Genomic DNA, 24,855 nt, shown 5'->3' on the forward strand with positions numbered 1-24,855 from the left:
GTTTAGTTGAATTTAGTTCCGTGAAAATTTAAAAACTTCCGGGTACAGGTGGAAAATACAAATACATCTTGGGCTCCCTGTGGTGCGCCTGGATTCCAAGCCCCAAAGGATTTCTGGGTAAGATTCAAGATGGCCTCCCGTCAAAACAGACCGATCTTTCTTGGATCTTGAAAGAAAATAATGAATTTATCCCATCAGATCTTGGCCTTGGATGCTAGATATAATGCTTATCGTGCACCTAATAACCCACAATTCAGTAAGTCTTGCTTCAAGGTACTTTACAAGGCTACAAATTATGAAAACTTATGTTTTTTTCTGCGATTGAGAACAGGAACTTTGTATTTGAGAAGAAGAAACCAGCTTTTACGTGAAAATGCCAAGAAAGAGGTAATGTTTGAAATGAAAATTGAATTATTTTTTGGCAAAATTTAATTGTGGATGGGTAGGATGGGAGATGGACATCATTGTACGTACTGCATTTGGGGGGGGGGGGGGGGGTGGTGGGAGGGATGGGTGTTTGTAAACATCATACTTCTCACCCAGTCTGGACACTATCCTTGGAAATTATCGATATCATACTTCAATAGCCCTTAATTATTATCACTTTTGAAACAGAAAGAAGATCCTACCTTTCGTCGGCAGTATTTGTACATTCGTAAGCAGCTGCTATCCAAACGCTATGGTCCATCGGAATCTTCTCAACTCTCAAGGTAATAAATGGGAAATCTGTTCTTGATCCTTTTAATCAACTCTGTAATGACTGCCGGTTTGTTTGTATCTTTGGTGAACAGTCAAAGCCAAGACTGAAAACTATGAAAACTAAATCAAGCAAAGAAATGACATTTTTCATTAAATTTAGAGGGGGGAATCACAGCCATAGTGCAGTATTAATGAAAAAGTTCTTTTTCTCCTCTTTCCCCCTGTAAAACCTTGTCCTCTTAGCTAGATATATAATTAATTGTTCTCAAACTGAAAATGTCTTGAAGTTCAAAAACACCTGGGTGGTTTGGTCATTCTTTCATGTTTATTTTTATACAAACACTAATATTGATTGTACAGACCCTTTGAAAATATCTTCAGAAACACCTTGGTTGTTTGGTCATTTGGGAAAGTGAAGGTACATCTGTTTTCTCAGGTTATGTTGTTTCATGATTGTCTTATTGTACACTCTGTACAATTTTGTTTCAGAAGCCGAAGTGCAAGCACCTACAGTAGACTAAGCTCATTTGATGTGAGTAATGTAGCATGTCAAAGATAGATATTAAAGAGAGAATTTAGTGAATCAGTTAAATAAACACATCTACACCACTAGAATCAAGGGTGACAAACATGTAGTGTCATACTGGGGTCAACTCTGGGATCTTTACATGTGAGTAAAGGCTTGTTAGGTCTTCCTTTATTCAAGTTTTCTCCAAGTTCTCCAGTTTTCCACCCTCCATAAATCTCACTAAATTTTGATTCATTCTGAGAGTTAGCCATGCCCTGACTTCGATCAGTGCCGAGGTTGTTTTATGGCATCAATTTAATTTGAAGCTGTCATTTTTTTTTCAGACAAGTTTTGATTCATTACCCATTGACCCTGGTGATTTATCACATGGCTATTCACCAAACAGACCCACCCATCGGCGATACCACAGCAGTGGTTCATTCAAGTTTCTGCCACCACCTGAGAAAACTGAATCCCCTCCTCGAGGTGTAGTGCCAACACGCAAGGCAGAGGCAAGCAGGTATTTGATTAAAGTCTGAAGACTACTGTTTGCCTTTTATTTTATCTAACCAGCATTCATCTATCAATCTATCCATCCACCATTCATCACCAATCTATCAATCAGTTCTTGTGACTTACTCTATCCATCCAGTTTCATCCAATCATACACCACTCATCCATCTGCCAATCATTTTTTCCTATACTCCTCAATAGGAACCTATGGAACCCCCCTTTGTGAGTGATCTTGTGAAGTCATGTTCTTTACCTTTTTAAAATCCTGGATCCCACTTTCCTTTCTCTCTGGGTCCATTTCTTTCTCCCTTTCTTCATTATCTCATTTGTTCATTCATTCACTTTCTTTTTATTTTACTTTCTATTTTTCCATTCTTCCATTTCCTCTTTTTCTTTTTCCATCCTGCCTTCATTTATGACTCATTTTGATGCATTTGTAGGAAAATGGCAGGCAACACTACACTTGGTGAGAACTATGCATTTGGGGGGATGTACCACATCTTTGACCAACATGCAGAGGCTGGTAAGACTGAATTATCACATTTGCTTCTATTAAAATGTTTGAAAGACCAAAAAAATATATTTTTACATGAAAGTCTTATTCAGTCAATGAATATTTCCTTTTAGTGAAGTACAATCAGTTTTTGACCATAGAGTGTATGCAACCGTGTGATTCAAAAGCCCTTGAGATATAAATAACAATGAAACAGCCGCCATCTTGGGAAAAATGTCCAGAATAGGACATTTGCATGATAGCATCATTTGACTCCCACTACCATAATGCTTCACGAATTTTCTTTCTCATTTAAATTTGTATTCGCTCATGAGAATAGCAAGACAATTGGTGCTAATTAACTGAAGAAAAGAAAGTGTGCAAGGGAGTCTGGTAGTAGAGGTCAATGACGCCATCATGCAAACCTTCTATTGTGTAGACTGACAGACTGAACAGGACATTGGTTGACTCTATCTTTAATTGAAAAAAAGTAATGTTGACTTTTTATTTTTTGAAAGGTCATACATAATCACACTGTAAAGCAAAAACATTCCCTAACTCCAAAATTTGATTTATGTGTAACCAAGTTGAAAGCTGGTTGAAAACATACTGGTTGAAGGTTTATTCGAGTTTGTTGCGTTACGTTTGTACTAGCCATATTTGGAATGATGATGTAAGTGATCACTCAACAGTATTCGTAATTTGAAAAATAAATCAGTTCTGCTCCAGATTTTGTGCTGTTTAGTTGTGTTTTTGTTTAGTTCAAGTTTTAGTTTTAGTTTCACTTATTTTCCTGCAACCTATCTTAGAAAAGACCTGCAATGAGTTTCTTCATTCTTGCCGTTCAACATTCACTTGGTCACATATGCTTCTAAATTCTAAATTTTCAGAGAATTTTTCATTTTGGAAAATAAGGAATTGTGCATTGATGGATTAAGAAGAGATAACTAGCTAAAAACTAGTGTGAGCTGGATTAGATTGATGGATTAGATTGGACTTTGGTTAACAGGATCTTGGATCGCAAAAAGATTTTTACACCTAATTTGCAGCTTTTATCCTACAAGTTTTATTCTAATATTTATAACTAGTTTGAGAAAAAGTATTGGATCTTGGATTGCAAAAAAGATTTGCTTCTTGTCTGGGAAAGGAGCATTACATCTAGATTTAGTGATAGCTTCAAGAAAAGTTTGTGTGGTTTTTTAGTTACAGCAATAAAATTTGCACATGATGATAAGTACCGTCTGGCCTGCAGCTCGGCAGATGCTACACTCTCCGTGTGTCTTTTGATGCCTTCTCCACCGTCTGTGTTATGTACCTTGCGTGGCCACTTGGAAGTTGTAACAGGTACACATACTCTAATGATAACTTACTTGAGTGAAGCTTAGAGTTATTAACTTTTCTACAAAGTTAGTGCTTGCTGGCTGATACATCACAAGCTGCTTGCAAAAGTTATCTGAATGTGAAGGAGAAAGGTAAAAGAATAGACCTCTTTACCTTAGGCATAATGTTTTCCCATTGGGACCATGTGTCATTCCCTGGAGTATCATTTCTTTCTTTAACGGATGTGCATGAGAAAACACATGAATATGGATACAACTCAGACAAAGAATCTTATTCTCAGGGGAAATACACATGGTCTGAATTAGGAAAATATTACACCCAAGGTAAAGAGGTCAAATGGTTTATTTGGTGAGCAATAGTTATTTTTTTCCTCAGATTTTGATTGGTCAGTGACAAACTCCTTTATCCTCTCCTCATCGCTGGATACCACGTGCAGGATTTGGAATCCTTTGTCAGGAAGGTGCTTGCGCGTTGTGACAGACTCTCATGCTTGTGGTATTACAGCATGTAGATTTCAACCATGCAACAACAACATGTTTATCGTATCCTAAAAGAAAACTATGATCGTTCATCTTTTCTTCCATCCATCTGCCCGTCCATCCATCTGCCCATCCATCCATCTACCCATCCATCCATCCACTGCCTCTCGGTTAGCTCAGTTGGTAAGAGCGTTGGTTTGTTGTGAGGAATGGCCTTGTTTAAAGCCTTGGCCGGACCAACACTCCGGGTCTTAAAATAACTGAGGAGAAGGTGCTGCCTTTGTAATTATATCTGGAAATGGTTAGACCTTCAAGTCTTCTCGGACTAGGACTTAAAACCACAGGCCCCGTCTGTCTTTACTATATAACCCTGTATAAGGCGGACGTAAAAGATCCACTGAAGATGCTGGTGACGACCATCTTCAGTGCCCCTGCTAAACAGGGCCCACTATAATTGGCTATGCTGTTGTGGTGTCCCTGCCCTCATGGGAAAAAATATCATAAATCATGAATCATCCACCCACCTACCCACCCACACCCACCCACCCACCCACCCATCCATCCATCCATCCATCCATCCATCCATCCATCCATCCTTCCACCCATCCATCCATCCATCCATCCATCCATCCTTCCACCCACCCACCCATCCATCCATCCATCCATCCATCCATCCATCCATCCATCCATCCATCCATCCATCCATCCATCCATCCATCCATCAATCCTTCCACCCATCACTCCATTCCAGTTCTTATGACTGCATTAAGTATAATCATTTTTTTTCTTAACTGGTTCAAACCAGACTGGAAATCAAAAAGGCATCATAAATGTTTTCAACACCTCGACAGGAAAATCATTCAAGGTACATAATGCTACATCACTCAGTTCTAAACATTTTCAAAGGTTATGTTTTTGAGCCCCTCGTTTGTTCCCTTGTACCTGATTTAATCAGAACTTGTTATTTTTACAGGGTGGAACAGGAAAAGTTTCTTCTGGCATTTGTTGCATGGAGTTTGAGTCATCTGGCATGGTACTATGGATTGGCGATGAGAAAGTATGTATTAACCACTAATTTTAATGCAGTGGTGGATCTAGGGGTGGGTTTTGGGGGTTGCAACCCCCCCTATGAGAGCCATCGTGATTTTTTTTTCATGACAACGCCAACAGCGTCGCAAGTTTTATTAAAACAGGGGTGCCGAACTCATTTCGCTTGCTTTTTTTCTATACGCCGTGTGTGGGACCTGAAACAACCAGGCTCACCTGCAGGAATAATTGACCCCCTAACCCTTTGGTCTGCTATATCTCTCCACCACCTCAATCAATCCTACAACCCCCCCCCCTTTGAAAAAATACTGGATCCGCCCCTGTAATGTTAGACTCCTAAGCCTTTTTCTTAATTAGTTCAACAAGATGCATTGTGGCCTAGCTTTTGTACAAACAACACCATATAGGGCATGATGAACCAATCAAGCTACACCACAATGCATCATGCTTGTCTTGTTATGCAAGTGTATTGATAACCATTTGGTTGTGTTCCAGGGATCAATCTATTCATTCTGCTTTGACATATCATCAGGAAGGATTCACAAATCAAAACGGTTGGTACCTACTACTACAACAACAAATATAGTCCTCCCCACACAAACACACACTAGCGTAGGGAGGGGACACGGCACCAAAGTTGAAATAATTCACGTTGATTTGGCTAGAGAAAGGTTCCTTGCCCTCCTATCATCGAGACCTTGCTATGTACCTGCACACACACACAGACCAAATCCCGTATCCAGAACCCACGTTCCTCTTGGTCAGCAGCAGTGCTGAATGACCAAAAGCAGCCTGGGTATGGATCGACAAACCTCACACAAGGTATACAGTATGCACCCTTCTGTGACAACCCAAGCATTAATTTATGGTATTTTTCGTTTTGTTTTTATAGTATCGTTGTGTCAGAAGGAAATCCCGTCACCTCCATTGGTTACCGCAGCTGGATCAGCCGAGAAGCACGTGACCCCATGCTTCTTGTTAACGTGTGCTCTGACAGGCTCTGTTTGTACAGGTGTGTGTCTTCAGGGTGGGGAGGGAAAGGAACTAGCATGTCATGGGAGAAATAGTGATAATGATGGCCAAATTAGTGATCAAGCCCTAAACATTTGAAGTCAAGGCTCTGGTGAAACAATAGCGTAATTGTAATTATTCTTTTGTTCCCCCGGAGGCTCGACTCTGTTTTTTCTGACCTTGACCACTTAACCAGAATATCGAAATTTGCGTATTAGCCATTCACAGGTTGAGGAAAAAACTGGTTCGAGTTAGCATTGACGGACTGTTTTAATTAAGTAACGAAATAGACGCCATCTTTGAAATATTTCCCCTAAGACAGTTAATAACAAAATTTTGTATTCTTGGCTTGTTTTCCACAGCGTTACAGACGAAGTAGGAGGTCTGAAACCAAAAGCCAAGTTCCCCATCTCACAGAAGACTAAAGGCATAAGAAGCTCTTTCTGTCCTCTGATGTCATTTAGGCAGGGCGCATGCGTAGGTGAGGAAGGTTACATCCATTCATCACGGTAAAAAATCCAGAGTATTGATAAATTGATGATTTATAAATGAATTCGTTCAACATTTCAGTGACAGGAAGCGAAGACATGGCTGTGTACTTCTTCGACGTCGAACGGAAAGACAAGCCGTGTGTCAACAAACTGATGGGACACTCGTCTCCAGTCCTTGATGTATGTTGGAACTACGATGAGAGTCTGTTAGCGTCCTGTGATACCGAGGTGAGACTAGTTCCAGTCACGTGATTTTTCTGTCAGGGTATATCACGTGATCAAGCCCTCAATACGTGTTTCATACTTATCTTCCAGGGAACTGTTATCGTCTGGAAACGCGAACAACAGCAACACAACATGTGAAACGAGAAAGTATGAAGCGAAGATTTGAGATTTGCTATCCTCTCTTTTAGGACACATGGCTTCCAAAGGAACAAATATATGCCGAAAAATAGAAAATATATATATTATGGTAATGAGAAATAATTCAAATCAATCTAATTAGTCAGAGTTTCATACATATATGTAACAAGAGATTGAAAGACTACATTGTGACTCTAAATAGATTGGTTGAGACCGGCAAAGACTATGGGTAGATATTTTTACATGTTTTGCCGACCGCTTAATAATTATTGATAGATTTGAGATCTTTTACTAGTTACGTTTACTAACCTACCTCCTGTGAGCATCATCAAGCTACAGTACGTATCAAAAAGCTTCACTTGTTTGATATGAAATATTTCCCATGATCTTCAGCGGTCACAGCTTTCTAGGTTTTTGATGACCAACTTTATTGATTGGTTCGTCCTGGTCGATGAGGAAGCCTTTGAAGTGTCACAATAATTTTAAAAAAAAGCGGTTGTGACACTTAAAAGGTTTCCTCTTTGCGGCCAATCGAGACGAAGACTTCTTTATCAACCTATTAAAACGAGCGATTCGCCCTGTGATACTTTCCTTCTCGACCAATCAAATACACAGAATAAGCTTGTTATTGCGTTTCATGGATGGCTTACACGAAATCGATTATTTCGGACAAGCTGCTTGATAATAGTATGTACCGGAAAAAGCGAAAGCTATAACAGTTTACCAATGTCATTATTATTATACTGCGAATATAATCATATCAAAACAGCCTAGCCGTAGCAATTACGTTAGACCATCTGTTGACAATTAGTTGAGGTTTTTGAATAATAACAAAAATTCTATATTGTTAAAAAAACAAGGATGTTTTTTCGAGCAAGACAAAGTGGATTGAAAACTGCAACAAATTATTTGAAAATAAATAATAAATAATAATGGATTAACAGTGGATTCCACAGAGTGACTATTCTTCCACTGGATTCCAATTGGTATTTAGAAGTTGATTTTTACGGAGGGAGGAAAACCCGGAAAACCCTCGAAGCACAGGAGAGAACCAACAAACAACTTTACTCACATACGACACTGTGGAAAAAGGAAGAATGGTCTTCTTTACCTAAGTCTTACCTGGAAGTTTGCTCGGCAAGAATCGACTAAAACAAAAACATAGAAAATTTGAGGCGAAATAATTGTTGTCAACAAAATAATTGGTCTTAACCAGATGCTATTTGATTACAGTTTAAATCGGAGTCGCGCATCTGTTTGCAAAGTTGTGATTTATAGAGGGAAAGCGAATCGCACGAATTATCTACGCTCGACGTAACCAAAGCTGTAACTCGTACTATGTAACTATACCAACGCTGCTACACGCTGCTGTAATCTCATAAAATGTAAATGTGTCACTAGATAATTGTCATTATACCAATTCCTATTATGTCCGTCTGCCGCCTAGTTATTCTTTGTTCGTATATTGTTACTACGTTGTATAGTTGCTCATATATTTTTTCAAGTTTTGTAGTTTTTACTTTTCGAAGGCCATACGTTAGATAACTGAGAAGTTAATTATGTTACACTCGTAAAATAAATATTTAAATTAAATAAACTAAAAAGAACCGCAAGTTCTGCCAAAAAGTAGGCCTAATCAATGCGCATGCTCTTTAGCGACCTTTTTACTATTGCGCTTGCCCATGGAGAGTGCTTACAGTTTACGTACGCAGTTTGAGTTTAATTTCCTCCTCACATCTGCCACAAGGGCTTTAGTTCAACCCGCTATCTTCGCGTACGTACAGGCGTACGTTAAAAGATATTTTTCTGGATCGAATTTGAAGACTTTCAGACCGAACAAACCAGCAACCGAAATGACCGAATCCTGGAATACATTCGCGTCTAACACATCTCTCCACGGACTTCGGCACGTATTCGGCGTATCTTCGTGGTTCCGTCGTATCTTTTGGATCCTGTGTATGCTCGCTGCTATTTTGTTCTACATTTATATTCTGAGTTCAAACATTCGGAAATACAAGTCTTTGCCTATCGATACTCGCACCTCGTACGAGTTTAACAAAAACGGCATTCCTTTTCCGGCGGTCACTATTTGTAATCTCAATCACTTCGACAAATTCAAGCTTGATCTTGGCTACGAAGACAAGAGATTTAAAACGCAGGGCCTCGATATTTCTGCCTGCGATATTGCACATAATATCAGCGGTAACCTCACCTGTGGACATGCGCTATTATGTGCTACTTTTGAATACGCCAGATCTATTATGAAAAACTGTACGACTGAGATACGTGACGCCTTGAAAGAAGCTTTGGAAACGTCACGAAGTTTTGATCGAGAGGAATTTGTGTCTCGGTTTGGGAATGAGATTGAATCTATGCTTGTTGGCCCGTGCATGTTTTCTTTCTCCGAAAACTGCAGCGCCAAAGATTTTGTACCCATTATATCTAAAGCCGGACTGTGTCACACGTTTAATAATCATATGCACGAGAAGAATAAACATTTACATTTGGCGGGAGCTGAGACAGGACTGAGGATAATATTGGATACTAAAGGGTCTTGGAGAACTATCGGGGGAAGATCTGTTGGATTTGATGTCATTATTCATAACCCAAGCCCTGTTCTTCCTTGGTCTCAAGGGTTCCATGTTCAGCCAGGCACAAACGTCAAAGTTTTGATTCAAGCTACAAAGGTTAGTTCAAATCTCATTTGGAAATCTCATAATCCAGTGGAAAAAGAGCATGCACTGTGTGGAATCCACTATTAATTATATTTAAAACAAATATATTTGGGCTACCTGCGTCAAAGTTAACGATGCGCATAGACTGGTAATGAACGAGGCTCACCTTAAGAATGACGTATTGTTGAGGTCGAGCAAATGCCACTTTCGTTAGTTTGGGCCTCCTGTGTTAGAATTTAAAATGTGCGTGGATTTTAGATGAATTTAAAAAAAAGCCCAATCTGTTCCCTGTCAATCTTACGCGCATGTTCAACAAAATGCCACCTAGAACTTCTGGGAAACCCTAGAATTATAAGCGTTGTGATTGGTTGATGTAAAATACAAAGGATAAGAAATATCGCGACTGACCGGTTCTGGCATTTTGACGAGCATGCGCAGTAAAAATGACAAGGCTCTATCGTCGAGAGAGGAATTAGATAATATTAGTCGTTAATAACGGATTCTAATTATTAGATATTATTAGTCGCTAATAACGGTTCCTAAGTATTAGACATTATTAGTTGCTAACAATGTAAGTATTCTTTCTTTTTGATTTGAAATGCTTTTGCGCTAAAGTACATTCGCTTACCGAAGCCGTACAAATCTGCTTGCTCAAGAAAACATCTTGGTGACTATGGAAACTACACAAGGGAGCATTGTATTTTGAAGTGTGCCAACGACGCCATTACGCAGGATTGTGGGTGCAGACTCTTGGGATCGCCAGGTAAATGATCGTCCTTCATTTGCGAGGGTAACGCTTAATATGTCATGCAACTAGAGCCGGAAACAGTCGCTCTCTCGTTCAATTGATTCAAGGAAAGAGGAAAGGAGATAAACCCTCATAGCAAGGGTATGCTCGGGGACGGGGACGGGGGTGGATTGCGTGGACAAATAAACATAATGAATAAGGTAAAACCTATAAAGGACGCTATATATGTATTATGATGGCTTCCCAGGTAACAGCCAGTCCACTCTTGAAATCTGGGTCCGTAATAATAATAATAATAATAATAATAATAATAATAATAATAATAATAATAAATTTATCCAGGAGACCTACTCGCAAAAGCGATTTTCAGTAGGGTCCTGCGTCCTAATTTATTTTCCTGTGTATCTAGTGTCCAAAGAAGTTCCGGTTTGCAGTTTCAAGGCGGAAAAATGTAGCCATGAGGTCTTAGGTAAGTTCGGCGTATTCTTCTAATAAGCGGTCCAATTTTATTTTGTTTTCATGTCTGTTCGCTTTTGCGACTTGATTTACCCTTGTTTGTCCATTGAAAGTTGGTGTATTGTGTTGCCTCGTTCTGTTTATGGTACCCTCTTTCTCTGTCTGTGGGTCTGTGTGTACAACTGCCCGCCTTGCTCTTTCTGCTCGTCTGTCTGTCCGCCTGTCTTGCCGTTTGTGTGCCTGTTGCCTGCCTGCCGTTCTGTCTGTCTGTCTACATTCTGTCTGTCTAGTCGTCCGTCTGTCTCTCAAAAAGCTTACCTTCCTTTCAGAAAAATGGAGCCAAGGAAGCTGTTCGTGTCAGTTACCGTGTGAAGAGATAACATATCAATCCTCGACAACCTACTCCAAGTATCCATCTGAGACGCTGCTACACGTGCTGAAGGATCGCTTCAACCTCAATGAAAGTGAAACATATCTCAAGTTAGAAGTTAATAATTACCAATCATTACTTTATTAACACTATTTTTATATTATATATCATATCCTTTTTGTAATCACTACCAAATCCACCAATCTGATTGGTTCGTGCGATTAATTCCCAAATCTCATCCTAGCTCTTAATCGCATCATTTTGAAATCTTAATCGCATCTTTTTGAATGAACCAATCACAGAACAGAATTCTTATATTCAGCCAATCAGAGAGGAGAATAATTAGCATTATTTATGGATATTTAATGATTTGCTGATAAATCGTCTATTTTATACCAGGAAAAACCTAATTGATTATCCCGCTAAGCGGTCGTGCAATTTTGTAATCACTCGTATGGTTTTGGCCCAAATTGCACTCCACTAAGTTCAATTACCATCATTAAGCAATCATTATTGGTCAATAATCATTATTTATTACTATTGATTAATCGTTACTTATGCGAATATTAATAATCATATTATTATTATTAACATTATGATTATGATTATTTTATTATTATTGTTATTATTATTATTGTTATTATTATTAGTATAGGAAATTACGAGTGTCTATTAATTCCAAATTGTACGAGAAGATCGTGCGATTTTTTGTTTATAGTTCACTCAACAAAATTTCAGTAAAAAATGCGAAGCGACGCCGTTCATCTTTGTCTATTTGGCGGCCGATTTTCAGCTCATCGCGCAACTGAAATGCATAAAAAATATTAGTTCTTACGGCTTAAAATTTTATTTATATGTTTTTTAAGTACAAAATGATAGAAAATAATTGTTTTGACGTTGTTTTGTCCGTGTTGCCATAGCGACTTAATTCGGTACTCCTACGGAGTACAATTAACGCTATAATTGTACTCCTCTCGACCAATCAGAGTCGAGTAATTTTGTTGAGTGTACTATAATTATTATTATCGTTTTATTATTATTATTACTATTATTATTATTATTATTATTATTATTATTTATTATTAACTATTTTGCCATAGGAGTAACCTGGTAAATCTTCGGATTGGTTTTGCTGATAACACGCACCAAGTATTCACGGAATATCCCAGCTATGACGGAGAGAGCCTCTTTGGTAGGTTACTACCTTCACATGTAACCCTCACAGGACACTTGTCACGAACGATGGCGCAAAATTTTCTATTTCAAGAAGGATAGTTGGAGCCAATAAGCCTGAAGCGAGATGACGTTTTACCCCCGTCTCTAGACCATAATCCTTTTCACACTGCTTTTGTTCTTTAATTATAACTATTGTACCTGTATTCTCTAAGGAATCAAAAATTTTAATATGAAAGAATTTAAAAAACTATTATGGTATAGAGTCGGGGGTAAAACGTCATCTCGCTGCAGGCTTATTCACCTTTTCAACGCTAGCTCAAAACGTGTTGGTTTTGTGTTACGGTCACCAAAAAGTTCGAACATCTTTCTCGGATATTCCCATACAAATCACTGAGTTTAAAACGAAAATGAGATTCAGATCCATTTCTTTAGTTACTTTTCTAAACAGCAGTACGTAAGTAAAGCTTCAATCAAAGTAGAGTAAATAATTTGTTTACAGTCAGTACATTCGTACGGAAATCTGAGAACAATGTCCGAACTTTTTGGTGACCGTAACACATTGAATGACTTGTGTTTCTCATTAGCATTGTCGTCAAAACTGAGACGTTAGAGTTGAGATATTCAGCGTTGTTCGTAGTCGACGAAACTATTTTAAATGCCTTGATTATTCGTGTTTATACCCATAATTGCTTTCCGTTCTCGAATGACCTATCGTTTACCTCCTTTATCTTTTACAACCTTTTTTGAATAGGTGTATTCGACAAGTAGGTAGTCTGTCATGTCGTTTGATCAAGATAGTTTCTATTTTCCTTGTTTCCTTTCATTTCATCTTTGTTTTTACTTTGCATTTTCACTTCCTCTCTCTTTTCTCTCATTTTTCATCCATTCATTCATTGTTTTAACTTTATTTTTTAGCTGACTTGGGAGGTAGCATGGGTCTATTGCTTGGCTGTAGTATCCTGACACTTGTCGAGTTTCTCGACTACTTATGCATGAAGATCTACGCTTTTCTGTGCTCTAGAAACACAAGAACGGCAGCTGAACAGAACGAATAAACTCGTCCTAAAAGCGTAAGGCTTCACATTTCAGACCATTTGTTTTCATTATTTGACGTCCACAAATAGCTTATATAAACTAAAGATAAACATTTCTTTTGATTCAACAAAGATGGCGGCCAGAGAACCAGTAATTTTTCGTTTCTCACCACAAAATATTGGGGTTTGTGACATAAGAAAATGCTGGAATACCCTTAGAAAAACGTTTTTCTATAATACAAGAATAACAACTAAGGTTGGTTAATAGGCGATGTATATTATACAATTTATTTATCTCGATATTTAATAAACTAATGATGTGTTATGGGACGACCGCTCTAGGAATGAGCTTCGGGATCTTTATTCTACTCTCTGTGTTGAACTTATTACACAATAGGTTCAACACAGAGAGTGTTAATATCGTTGAATCATGATGGGCTTAAAGTGCGAGTGAAATCTTGGGACTTCGCATAGCTTAAACTAAAGTTAATACATGAATATATTGTAAATGTATAGAAAAGGTTACAAGGAACATTTCTATTGTAAGACTCTAAAAAATAGTCCTAAAATAACTGAGCAAAGGGGTAAAAACTGTGTAGGGCGTAACCAGAGCTACAAATGGGAGGAGCTAAGAGGATTACTTGTGAATTCAATGCATACCATTATCTAAACTTGTGCGTGATGGTAGCCTTGCTGAAATGTTATATCAATATTTTTATATAGCTAATGGACTAGAGATTGATAATTTTTATCTTCTCTTCTTGAGAACGTTCTTTTAAATGTTGTTTATACGAGAAAAAACACCTTCTCTAAATGTTCAAAGTGACTCTATCAAGGCCAAACTATTTACATAACAATACCTCTTGTTTTTCACAAACAATTATATATTTTACAATAACTTACAAATTTCTCGCGCGCTGATTGGCGGCTACGCCTCGTGAATCCACACTACTTTGACAATGCGATGACGCAATTTATCGTCAATAAGAGGACAGACACATAAAAAACTGATGTCTATTTGTTAAGGTTAATTCGATTGATCTTAAACTACTGTACACTTGTAATTCACTATCACTTGATAATGGGAGTCATGATGACGCCGAAACATCGTGAAATAAAAACCTTATGTTTCCTATCGCTGTCCTTTCCAGTATCCTTGAGATAAACAGTGATAATTAGAAAACTCACGCAATCATTTTCTCTCTCATAACACCACAAAATGTTGGGGTTTGTGACATAAGAAAATGCTCGACTGCTGAATTGAGTTTGTTCGATGTGTTGTTCTCTCCTATGCTACGAGGGTTTTCTCCGGGTTCTCCGGTTTCCTCCCTCCGTAAAAATCAACATGTGAGCTGAGCGTTGTGTGTATAGAATATAGAATGTAGTGGTTAGTGCGTGCGAGCGAAAAGTGTCCCCAATTAGTGCGAAAGCGCTAGAACGACTAGACACTTAAATAATAAAATAAAATAAAATAAACCAGATGGAAAAAAACTTAATAAATAAAGCAGTGTTATACCTATGTTTAATAATTCCAAGGTTATATTTTTCTTTAGCCGCCTTTGAGACCATATTTAATTCATAAGTGTTAATGAGTTTTCTTTAATTTGTCCTTTTATCAAAATTCAAATTAAACCGAGTGAAAAACCTATCTGCCTTTCTTTGATGCTTTTCACTTTTTTCCGAAGCGTTTCTGTTTGATTTAGGTTACTTTATAGTGCGCGTTTTTTCCTCGATGAATACTATATTTCCTCAGCGTTTAGGAGAAAAAATTAGTATTCGAATGTGGTGACCCTCATTTTTTTTCATTTCATTTTTTGAACAAGAATATGTTGGGGTATATTTATGCCAAGTTTTAGAAAATCTGATTGCAACTTCATTTCCTCGCGAACGTCCTCAAATAACCCTACAATTGATTGTCGAATTTACAGACGTTAATGGCTGGCGGTACGATAGCGCAGTTTGGCGACAGTCATTTTGGAGAAGAGTCTATTAAAGGGATTAGGGATAAATGAACGAATCCCTATTTAGCACCCTCTAAATCCACGATTCTATGCACCGCTAAAAACACCAATTTACACCTACTCCTAAATTAATTAGGTGTAATATTTTCCCTGCCACCTTCAACGCCGTATTATTGGTGTTTTTTTTGTGGTCTAACAGTGACATCAATAAAGCCAAGTTTATGCCGTTAAAAATCAAATTATCGTAAAAATTAATTAAATTTAAAAAGCTGTTTTCTTTGAGCTTGTGCATGCATGACATGAAAAAGTTTACTGAATACAAAATGAAAGTTCATCTTTACTATCGCAGCTGGATAAGAAAAAAAAGCTTGGAGCATGTTTACCAATGTGAAAATGTAATCTTAAAAGTTCATCGACACTATTCTTAAATATTTCTTAGCTTTCGTGAGGGGAAAATCATTATATATTAATGAGTTCTCTTTCATGCCCTTTTCATTTATCTGGCAACGAATTAAAGTGTCTCCTTCCCTACAGTTATCTTCGACAAGGTGGTTGTATTGACTGAAATAAGTGTCATAGTGTGTTTTCAAAGCATGTTTTGCCAAAACAAGACGCTAGACGTTTCTTGAATCTTCTCCAGTTTCGTTAAAGGGAAAGAAAAAGCGGGATTGCCAACAAATTAAAGAACTAGAGTGAAGGATCGACGACACTGAAGAAAATCCTCAGGCAAACCTCAAAAATCAAAGGTATTTAACTCAATCAATTGAAATATTGTTCTTGTTCGTTTGAGTTTGCAAATAAAGTTTTATATTAATAGCTTTCAAATCAATTGACATAAACACTGATAAAATAAACAGCAGATACACGAAACGACCGTAATTTTACACCGTGAGAAGATGAAAAAACTTACTGACGTTTCGGACGCTAGTCCTTCCTCGGAGTAAAAGAGGAATTTACTAAAATAATATACAAAATAGTATACAAAAATCCCTTTTAGAAACTTAAGAAATAATTTTTTAGTTATTTTCACAATGCTTATCTTAAATGAAATTTAACCGAAGCCTCAGGAAAGACGTTATTAAATGTCCTTCAAATCGCTTGTTTCCTTTTTCCAACAGTTATTTGTTGTTGTTTTTTTTTTGTTTTTTTTGTTTTTTGTTTTTTGTTTTGTCATGGGTCATGGTTTCAATGCAGCCGTCGTCGTCCGAGTTATTTTCACTATGCTTATCTTAAATGAAATTTAAAGCATCCGGAAAGACGTTCTTAAAAGTCCTTCAAATTTCAATCGTTTTATTTCCTTTTTCAACAGTTTTTTTGCCATGGCCGTTTCAATGAAGCCGTCGTGGTCCGAGTTTGCGTCGAACAGCACTCTACACGGACTTCGTTACGTAGTCGGAGTCTCATCGTGGTGTCGTAGATCATCTTGGCTTTTCTGTATACTAACTGTAACCGGGATTTATTTATATTTCCTCGCAGAAAGCGTCCAACAATACGTCTCAAAACCCATCAACACTCACACATCTCATGAGTTCCCAGAAGATGGGATGAATTTTCCGTTGGTAACTATTTGTAATCGTAATGCTGTCATGAAGTCCAAAGCAGACATCGGATACGATGACGAAAGATTCAAAAAACTCAAACTCGATTTACCCGCCTGCGATACCATAAGACATGTCAGCGGTAACCTCACATGCGGACAGGCGCTTCTGTGTGCCTATCATAAATATGGATCGAACGTCGTCGAAAACTGTGACAATAATATGGTAGACAAACTGCGCAATGCTTTGAACACATCTTCAAGAATATTCAACCCAGAGGAATTCCTGCGAGTCTACGGCCATGACATCGAAACCATGGTAGTCAGCTATTGCCGCTTCTCTACAGATTACGTGTGCTCTGATAAAGATTTTCAGCCCGTCATGAGCCCCAAGGGTCTGTGTTATGAGTTCAAGCCCAAAACTAAGGATGGTCGGCCACTCAAAGTCCAGTACACAGGAGGGGATGGAGCGTTGAATGTTGTTCTTGACACCCAAACAAACGAAGGTACATTTGGGGATTGGTCCATTGGTTTTCTAGCGATTGTGACGTGGTATGGTGAAGTGGCCAATCGGAATCGAGGATTCAACGTCTTTCCTGGCTCACACGCTATCGTTGGTGTAATACCTAAAATGGTAAGCAAATCCACCAATCCTTGTCGTCTTTTTTCAGTAGAGTTTGATTGACTGAAGGGATACCGTTACATTGGCGGATCTAGGGGTGTAGGGGAGACATGCTCCCATCCTTTGTATCTAAGAAGGATTAAATTGTGTTCCACTCAGTGATCAATGAAGGCCCGTTTTCGAAAACCTAGACAATGAACCGCCTCTCTTTATGTTGACAAATTTCACTTTTTTAAAAACTGTTAGGTTAAGCGCCTACCAGCACCCTACAAAACCAACTGTTCTGAGAGACATCTGCCCGGTTATACATTATACACCAAAGATGCTTGTGTTGCACAGTGTTTTAACAACGCCACCATCGCAGCATGTGGCTGTAGATTAGAAGGTGAACCAGGTAAGCTTGCATTATTGATAAACGTATCTTGAAACCTGTCTTAATCGACCACTGGTCGTACAACTGAGGCTCTGCCACCACTACAACACGTGGTAGCAAACTACATGGTGAACCAGGTAAGCTTGATTGATTAACGCATCTTGAAACCTGTCTTAATCGATCACTGGTCGTACAACTAAGGCTCTGCCACCACTGCAACACGTGGTAGCAAATTACAAGGTTAACCAGGTTACTTGATTTGATTAAGTATATTGAAACCTGTCTTAATCGACCACTGGTCGTACAACAGAAGTTCGAATTTTACTACCAATACGAGAAGATCACAAAGAGAACCTGTTAAAATTATTAGTAGTAGTAGGCTAAAAGGTAGTTTTCTACCGTCTGTGAAATGAAAGGAAAGAGCCTTTGAGAATTTCAAGACTTTCGGATGGCAAATTTGAAGAAGTTTTGCTCCAACATCGCATAAAGGAGCTTCGAGAACGATGTAGGCGAACGATGTAAACGTAACAATATAGGCGCGCAGTACATCATAATTTTAAAGATTCTACAAATAAGTTTGATATAGCAAAACAAAAACAGCAAAACAATAAACGGGAATGTCAAATACTTTTTTCCGCGTTTATAGGATTTCCTGACATTCCAGTCTGCAGTATTCAAGATGCCCAATGTCGTACAAAAGCCCAAGGTAAGAAAGGATTCAAAGGGCACTGATAAATCTTTCGTCAAGGTCAAAATACGACGGGCCGATTTATCGGAATGAACTCGGAATGACCTCGGAATGAACTCGGCCTGTCGTTAATGAAAAACTAGATTTTTTCTAGGCAAAAAAACTGATCTTAAATAACGATTACTTTAACTGTTAATTTAGAAAATACCAATTTAGCTGCCTGCTGGTGTTCCATGCCATGCATGGAGAGATATTTTGAAACCACGATTTCCTACTCAAAGTTCCCTAATAAAGTTGGCATCTCCATCATACAGAAAAGATTCAAGCTTAACAGATCTGAAGAGTATATAAGGTAATAATGAGGAAGACTTGTTTTTTTTTTGCACGCACTAAAACCGTGAACATTAAATAGTACTAATTAGTAATATTTTATACAGAATCCTTTGTTTTCTATTGTTTAATTATCACTATTTAGTGCTAAAAATTAGTATTTGTTTCACGGATTTAGTGTGAGCACTCTAATTTGTGAGGCCGGACTGAAAAGAATATACATAAACGACTCTTATTCCACAAGTTCCTCTGTTCATTCCCATGATAATTCTTCTAGGACCAAATTCCTAAAAAGAATTGAAAAGGAATCGAAGGATTGATAAAATGTCTGTATCTTAAACACAGGAATAACCTTGTTTATCTACAAATCGGTTTCGTGGAGTTGGCTTATCAAGTAGACGAACAGATTAGACATTTCCGATTTAGCGGCATAGGGAAAGTATATTCCGCATTCTATAATCCGACCGGAATAGCATAAATTAAAAAGAGCTATCATCATTTTATTCCAGATTTAACCAATAGAATTTTCAAAACTCCTTATCTTACTGTTTTCTCAGCTAGTACAATGTATTATTAGGTAAATAACAACTGCGAAAGTTGTCTGTAACTATTGTTACAGACGTTACTCCTTCGTCTTACTACTATGGTCCTTAATATTTAATCCTCTTACTACGAAGAACTAATGTCCCAAACGTGATATACTTTTGAACTTTCTTATACACCTGTTATATTCAACGCACCAAAACAGTCACAACTGACTAGTAAGCGCTAGTTATTATCAACATATCTTGAGATTTGTTTACAATATCAAGCTAGGAATTTTTCTGCTCTCACTAATATAAATGTGTTACGCCAGTTTGTTTTACTTTTCCGAAAAGTATATCAAAAAGAACATATATAACACTACAGTGTTTTTAGAATTCTTTTCCTTCGATTAGCAAGAGCACCACTAGTTGCTATTACAAAGGGTTGAAATGGCCTCATGTGTCGAAAAATATCCGAGGTCGCTGAGTAAATTTTCAGCCGGGAATCCAATGGCGTGCTCTACGCGGATACGAAGCGACCTTAGCGCTCTGTTGGCATTCTGTTGTCGTCTGTTGTAAGCAATACGCCTTGGAGTGATAAGAGGTGGGGCGTTAGCGTATCCCCCATCAGCTAGCAGCCTTGCTCGTCGTGGTAGATTCCTTCTTCTTCCATGGCCTATAGCAAGAAGTCGTCTGTATGACTCCGCATCGTTCATGTGCCCCGGAAATCTGCAAGACGTTTGTTAACTATGAATACGTGTAGTACTAAATTTTGCTTATGTTTGTGTTTGTTTATATATGCAGTAAAATAGCAGCTAGATCGAAATACTTATGCACAACGTGACAACGCTACTATATAGCAAACTTACCCAGCTACAAGGAGTAAATTCAAACCATCTGCAGCATCAGCAGCTGTACTCTTACTGGTTCCGAAAATAAATGCCAGAACATGAAGTTTTAGGTATTGTCTCAACCACATAATCACCAGTAGAACTCTGTTGCTGACGTCAAGATTACAAGATCTTCTTCTACCTGTAGTTGGCACCCGAGGTGTGTGTCTCGGACGGGTAACTTCTATACCAATTCTTCGTACAATAGCATCAAAGTATTCTGGTGTTTCCCCGGTCATGTACCATGTGTGGATTTCTTCGTGCTAAACAATAAACATCTCTGCCACATGTTACGATGGTTAAGCAGCTGATTGCCAAAAAGTCGGGCTAGGAGATTAGCCCCTGTTGGTGCCGTAGAGACAAGCGCAACAAGTGTGATGAGCAGGTTCCCTTTTACATGCATAGGAAATAAAGGGACCAAACGTTTTGGTCTTTGAGGACTCAATTTTATAGCTGCAAAGATACACAGCAGGGTTACTACAATAAACATTGGGAAAGGTGGGACATCCATTGTTGACTGACGCGAACAGGTAGTGTATTAAATGTATATGCAACTTTTCCGTTCGCAGTCACGAAACCAAACAAAAATATTTAAAAAAAAACATTACGACCAGTGCACGTGTGCACGTGCCTATGTATGCAAATTTTTAGGGCTCTTTTCACTTTTCTTAATCCTGCGAGAAAGGCGCGATGGACAACAACAAGCAAAGAAAACCAAGGAAAAACTACACTCAAGTGGAAGATACTCTTCTTCTTCAAGCTGTGCAAACATGTGGAAGAGAGTGGAAAAGTGTTTTGAGTTTTATGAGAAGGCATGTTGAGGTTTTGGGAGAAGCAGGTGATCAGTATTTGGCTAAAAGAAATTCCAACAAAGTGTTGGAGGAGCAATTAAGGAAGAGAGCTACTTAACTGCGTAACAACGCTCTTCCTTCATGGTAAGAATGCTGTTGACCAAAGAAGAAAGGACTCTCAATAACGGTATTATATGGAGTGCGATGATTCTTTTATTTCCTGGTAGGAATGCCAGTGAAGCAAGCACGTCAAATAAAATAATTGATGAAGAATACTCGTCTGCATCCAGTGTGGAATAAACTTGTAATAAAGATACTGAAGAAGTTGAAGACATTTGCAGAGCTATCAATGACCGCGAAACAAAGTATGTGTTAAATGCAGAAAAGAACGAACCAAATGACGACCCTGCTGACATCCTTACACGAATCAAGAAAACAAGAGAAAGCGAGAGGATGGAAGACAGGTAATTTATAAGCAGACAGAATTACTTTTAACGTTGCTCATACCTATTTGATAATAAAACCTCGTTAATTTTGCTATTATCCTTTCAGGAAAAGACCTCTTAAGGAAAGCTCAAAGTCAAGTAAAAAGCTGAAGTCATCTAGGAACTCCCAGGTCACCAGAGAGAAAAAACTGGACAGCTTACTCGAAGCAATCCCCGCCGTTCTTGATGCGGCCCAAAGTGCTGCACGAGAGCACCAGAAAGCATTAAAAAGCTGGAGGGCAGTTCATGGTCTTGACGTGACAGATTCTTTGTCAGATGAAGACTAGCACCTTATATGCTTTATAAGTTCTGTTCACGTTATTAGTAAATAGACATTAAACATCACGTTTTTTCTTACCGCAGAGCCTGGCCGGCATGGGCACGTTTTTGTTCTTTCCCTGTAATTTAACTAGTACCTTTTACAAACCTTTTCACCAAAGACAAAGGTTATTTTATTATATATCTATTGCTTCTTGAAAAGCTTTTCAACTTCTTTTTACTTTTTTTTCGTTTGCGTAGCACAAATGTTTGTCGAAAACACGAGATTCTTACTGAATCTCTCAAATATCTTGTTTTGTTCTGAATTTCAACGCATTGGTTATGTGCACAGCCATTTCCACTGTAGAAGAACTAACAGAGAACTTGAATAAAATCATGTTTTTCCCCGCAGAGGGGGTACAGAGTTGGGAAGCAAGTGCGTGTTTACAGGCAGTGAACAATCTCAGTAGGCATCCACATATCAACTATATGTTAGCAATACGTACGTGTCCATGCAGAAGGAAAACTTCTCGAAAATAATAACCGTCGTGATATTCTACATTATATGCTAGCATTCTTAGTTCTTTTATAAATTTAAGGGCGAGCATTTACATTAGTATATTATGAACGCAACTTTTTTATATAACTGCGTTTCAACGGGACGAGATCTTATTCTCGAGCACACTGCTCGTCAGTTAAGCTAATAAAACAGGTAGTGTTAACGATTATAATTGTGCAATACCTTAAGTTAAATAAAACAGGTATACTGAAAGCTGTTTCATTATCTTATTGAATTTTCTGGTCATAACGATGATTCTAGCCTTATTCCGCTGGTTAATGCTTATTCCGCTAGTATATGCCTATTCCGCTCATATGCCGCTAAATCGGAAATGCCTATTCCGGCATATGGACCGAGCAGCCTTTTCGGTAAGTTCTGCATATTGGACAGACAGAAGTCCGTCAAAAGTAATTTAAGAAATTTAACGATGAATATAGAGGACATTCAAGAACTACTCTACCAAAAATTCGGTATTTTAAGCACGTTATCACCAAGAAATTTTTTGTTTTTTTTAATAGAAAATATGTTGCTTGGCGACTATTGGGGCCATATAGATAAGTTTAACCAAGTTTCAAGTCATTTTTATCGTTTTCATCCATCACGTTAAAGGATCTACTAGTTTAACAGACCTAATTTATCAGTTCTTTGTCTTATCATTAGCGTGAGCATTATCACATACTCCTGTTCAAATGCAAATATTCCTGGAATCTTGGATGATGAAATAAATAATGAATGCACATGCGCAGCTTGTTTTAGCATTCATCAATGGGGGAGGGGGGTGGGGGAGGGGTGCAGAGTTTCTCATTTGGTTTGGCCCAGACTCCTTCTAGTTGATACCTGCTAATAGTCCCCTTCACAGTTCCCGGTGCCATTTTGAAAAGTAAAGGTGTCTGTGCATTGAAGTGAGACGAATGGTGAGCTTGCAGTTAAAAAGGGTCTCTATCTTTGCAAGGTCATCACTGTCCTTGCTTCAATGCACAGGCACAGTTACCTTTCAAGATGGTGCATGGGACTGTGAAGGGTACTATTGGCTGATTCTACAATTTAGCTATGACTAATTGAATCATTTTGGATTAAAAGAGCAGTTCTTATTATAGCATAATGAAATTCCCATTTTCATATACTCACCAATGAATTTTTTCCTCTTTTTTCATCCACTTTCTCTTCCATTCCAGGTGATATTGGTGGCAACATGGGTCTATTTCTTGGCTGTAGTCTTCTCACAGTAGTTGAATTCCTAGATCACATATGTATTTTGCTTCTGAACAAAGTGCGAGGTGATAAAAAGACTAATGATATTCACAATAATCAAAGTACTTCAACTTTGTCCACCTAGATCAGCCTTTGTCAGACTCAAACAATTCTCCAGGATTACCTGGGTATTGACTGGATGTGATGCAAATTATCCTAGCTATGCTTGCTAAATGAGAAGACAAAGAGAGATAAAATGAAAGGCACATTACTTTAGTTTTCTCAAGTGTGTGATGAATGCAAATTAATGATATGCCATTTTGCATAGCTTAAAGTGAAAGCCAAGGATGACAAAAAAATTGAGCATTTATAAGTCATCAAAGACACCACATAAAAGCAAAATTACACAAGAAAATCTTTCAATTTAATAACTTTCCATTTACTTAAAGCCAGGTTCTTATTAGTGATGTAAGCCAAAGCAAGCATTAGCATAAGCGCAAGCCAGAGCAAAAAGAAAATCTTTCATTTTCTTGCACTGGCATTACTTTATTTCATAGTGAGAACGTGGAGTTATGCCCGCTTCCTTCAGGCTTGCATCAGTTTGCATCGCTAATGACAATCAGGCTTAAGATGGCATTACAATTCTAAATTTATTGTTTAAGTTAACAATATTAGATTAATAAATAGCCAATATGCCAGATCTGGGACAAATCTCTATACATTTACTGTGTGAACACAATAACTGGGACTACTTGAAGAAAGTTGAGCAATCACAATATAGAGTGAAAACAAATGAATCAAACTTAAGTCAAACTTGAGCCAATCAGGGGCAAGCAATGAACCCTAGATATCTGAGAAAAAACTTAGAAGTTATCAAACACCATGAGAGATTGTGATTGGCTGAGATCAATATGTACTGATTCTGTGCACTCCTGATTGGCTAAAGATTTTTTTTAATCTTAAATTTTGTTCAAGTGGTCCTGGTACTTCGCCTGCATCAGATCAACTATCAACAAGACAATACTTTCTATTTAGACTCTATTGCCTTCAAACTATTGTTTCAAGTCAATGCATTTGGGTCAAAACAATGAATGTATAGAAACTGACCCAAATGCAACAATTATTGTCAACTCTCGCCTTGCGGACACCACAATATTACGAACACCTCGCTATTACGGACATGAGACAAATCCCGACAAAAATACGTACAAAGAAATGACTGTAAATAATTTTCGCTATTGC

General features: G+C 38.0%; 4 protein-coding genes across 5 annotated transcripts; 3 read left to right on the top strand and 1 right to left on the bottom strand.

The window, feature by feature from the left end:
• Nucleotides 1-135: 135 nt before the first annotated feature.
• LOC116303420 (WD repeat-containing protein 13) lies at nt 136-8,374 on the top strand. 2 transcript variants are annotated; one of them, XM_089031866.1, is made up of 15 exons: nt 136-256; nt 332-387; nt 616-710; nt 1,189-1,231; nt 1,552-1,727; nt 2,161-2,243; nt 3,417-3,557; nt 3,930-4,096; nt 4,839-4,898; nt 5,007-5,090; nt 5,576-5,634; nt 5,973-6,092; nt 6,454-6,572; nt 6,662-6,810; nt 6,898-8,374. In XM_089031866.1, exons 1-15 carry the CDS (start codon nt 181-183, stop codon nt 6,943-6,945), a joined length of 1,476 nt encoding a protein of 491 aa, XP_088887992.1. In that variant the 5' UTR covers nt 136-180; the 3' UTR covers nt 6,946-8,374. The 2 variants fall into 2 exon arrangements, with proteins under 2 accessions (XP_088887992.1, XP_088887993.1); XM_089031867.1 differs by having other exon boundaries at nt 1,192-1,231.
• A 253-nt stretch (nt 8,375-8,627) lies between these two features.
• Nucleotides 8,628-9,707, top strand: LOC116303426 (acid-sensing ion channel 1-like). The gene has a single exon (XM_031712956.2). It carries the CDS (start codon nt 8,628-8,630, stop codon nt 9,705-9,707), a length of 1,080 nt encoding a protein of 359 aa, XP_031568816.2.
• Nucleotides 9,708-15,906: 6,199 nt separating this feature from the next.
• LOC116303424 (acid-sensing ion channel 2-like) lies at nt 15,907-24,313 on the top strand. The gene is made up of 8 exons (XM_031712953.2): nt 15,907-16,111; nt 16,675-17,536; nt 17,771-17,918; nt 18,544-18,603; nt 18,787-18,937; nt 19,261-19,321; nt 22,760-22,790; nt 23,598-24,313. Exons 2-8 carry the CDS (start codon nt 16,685-16,687, stop codon nt 23,756-23,758), a joined length of 1,464 nt encoding a protein of 487 aa, XP_031568813.1. The 5' UTR covers nt 15,907-16,111; nt 16,675-16,684; the 3' UTR covers nt 23,759-24,313.
• On the bottom strand, nt 19,395-21,385 carry LOC148910150 (uncharacterized). Its single transcript, XM_089031772.1, has 2 exons — nt 20,309-21,385; nt 19,395-20,168 (listed from the first exon to the last, which is right to left on the bottom strand). The coding sequence occupies exons 1-2, from the start codon at nt 20,566-20,568 to the stop codon at nt 19,865-19,867; spliced, it is 564 nt and encodes a 187-aa protein (XP_088887898.1). The 5' UTR covers nt 20,569-21,385; the 3' UTR covers nt 19,395-19,864.
• Nucleotides 24,314-24,855: the final 542 nt, after the last annotated feature.

Source organism: Actinia tenebrosa, unplaced genomic scaffold (genome assembly GCF_029948245.1).
Source record: "Actinia tenebrosa isolate PJP-AT-01 unplaced genomic scaffold, QUT_ActTen_1.0 PGA_scaffold17__23_contigs__length_9995812, whole genome shotgun sequence".
Lineage (NCBI taxonomy): Eukaryota > Metazoa > Cnidaria > Anthozoa > Actiniaria > Actiniidae > Actinia > Actinia tenebrosa.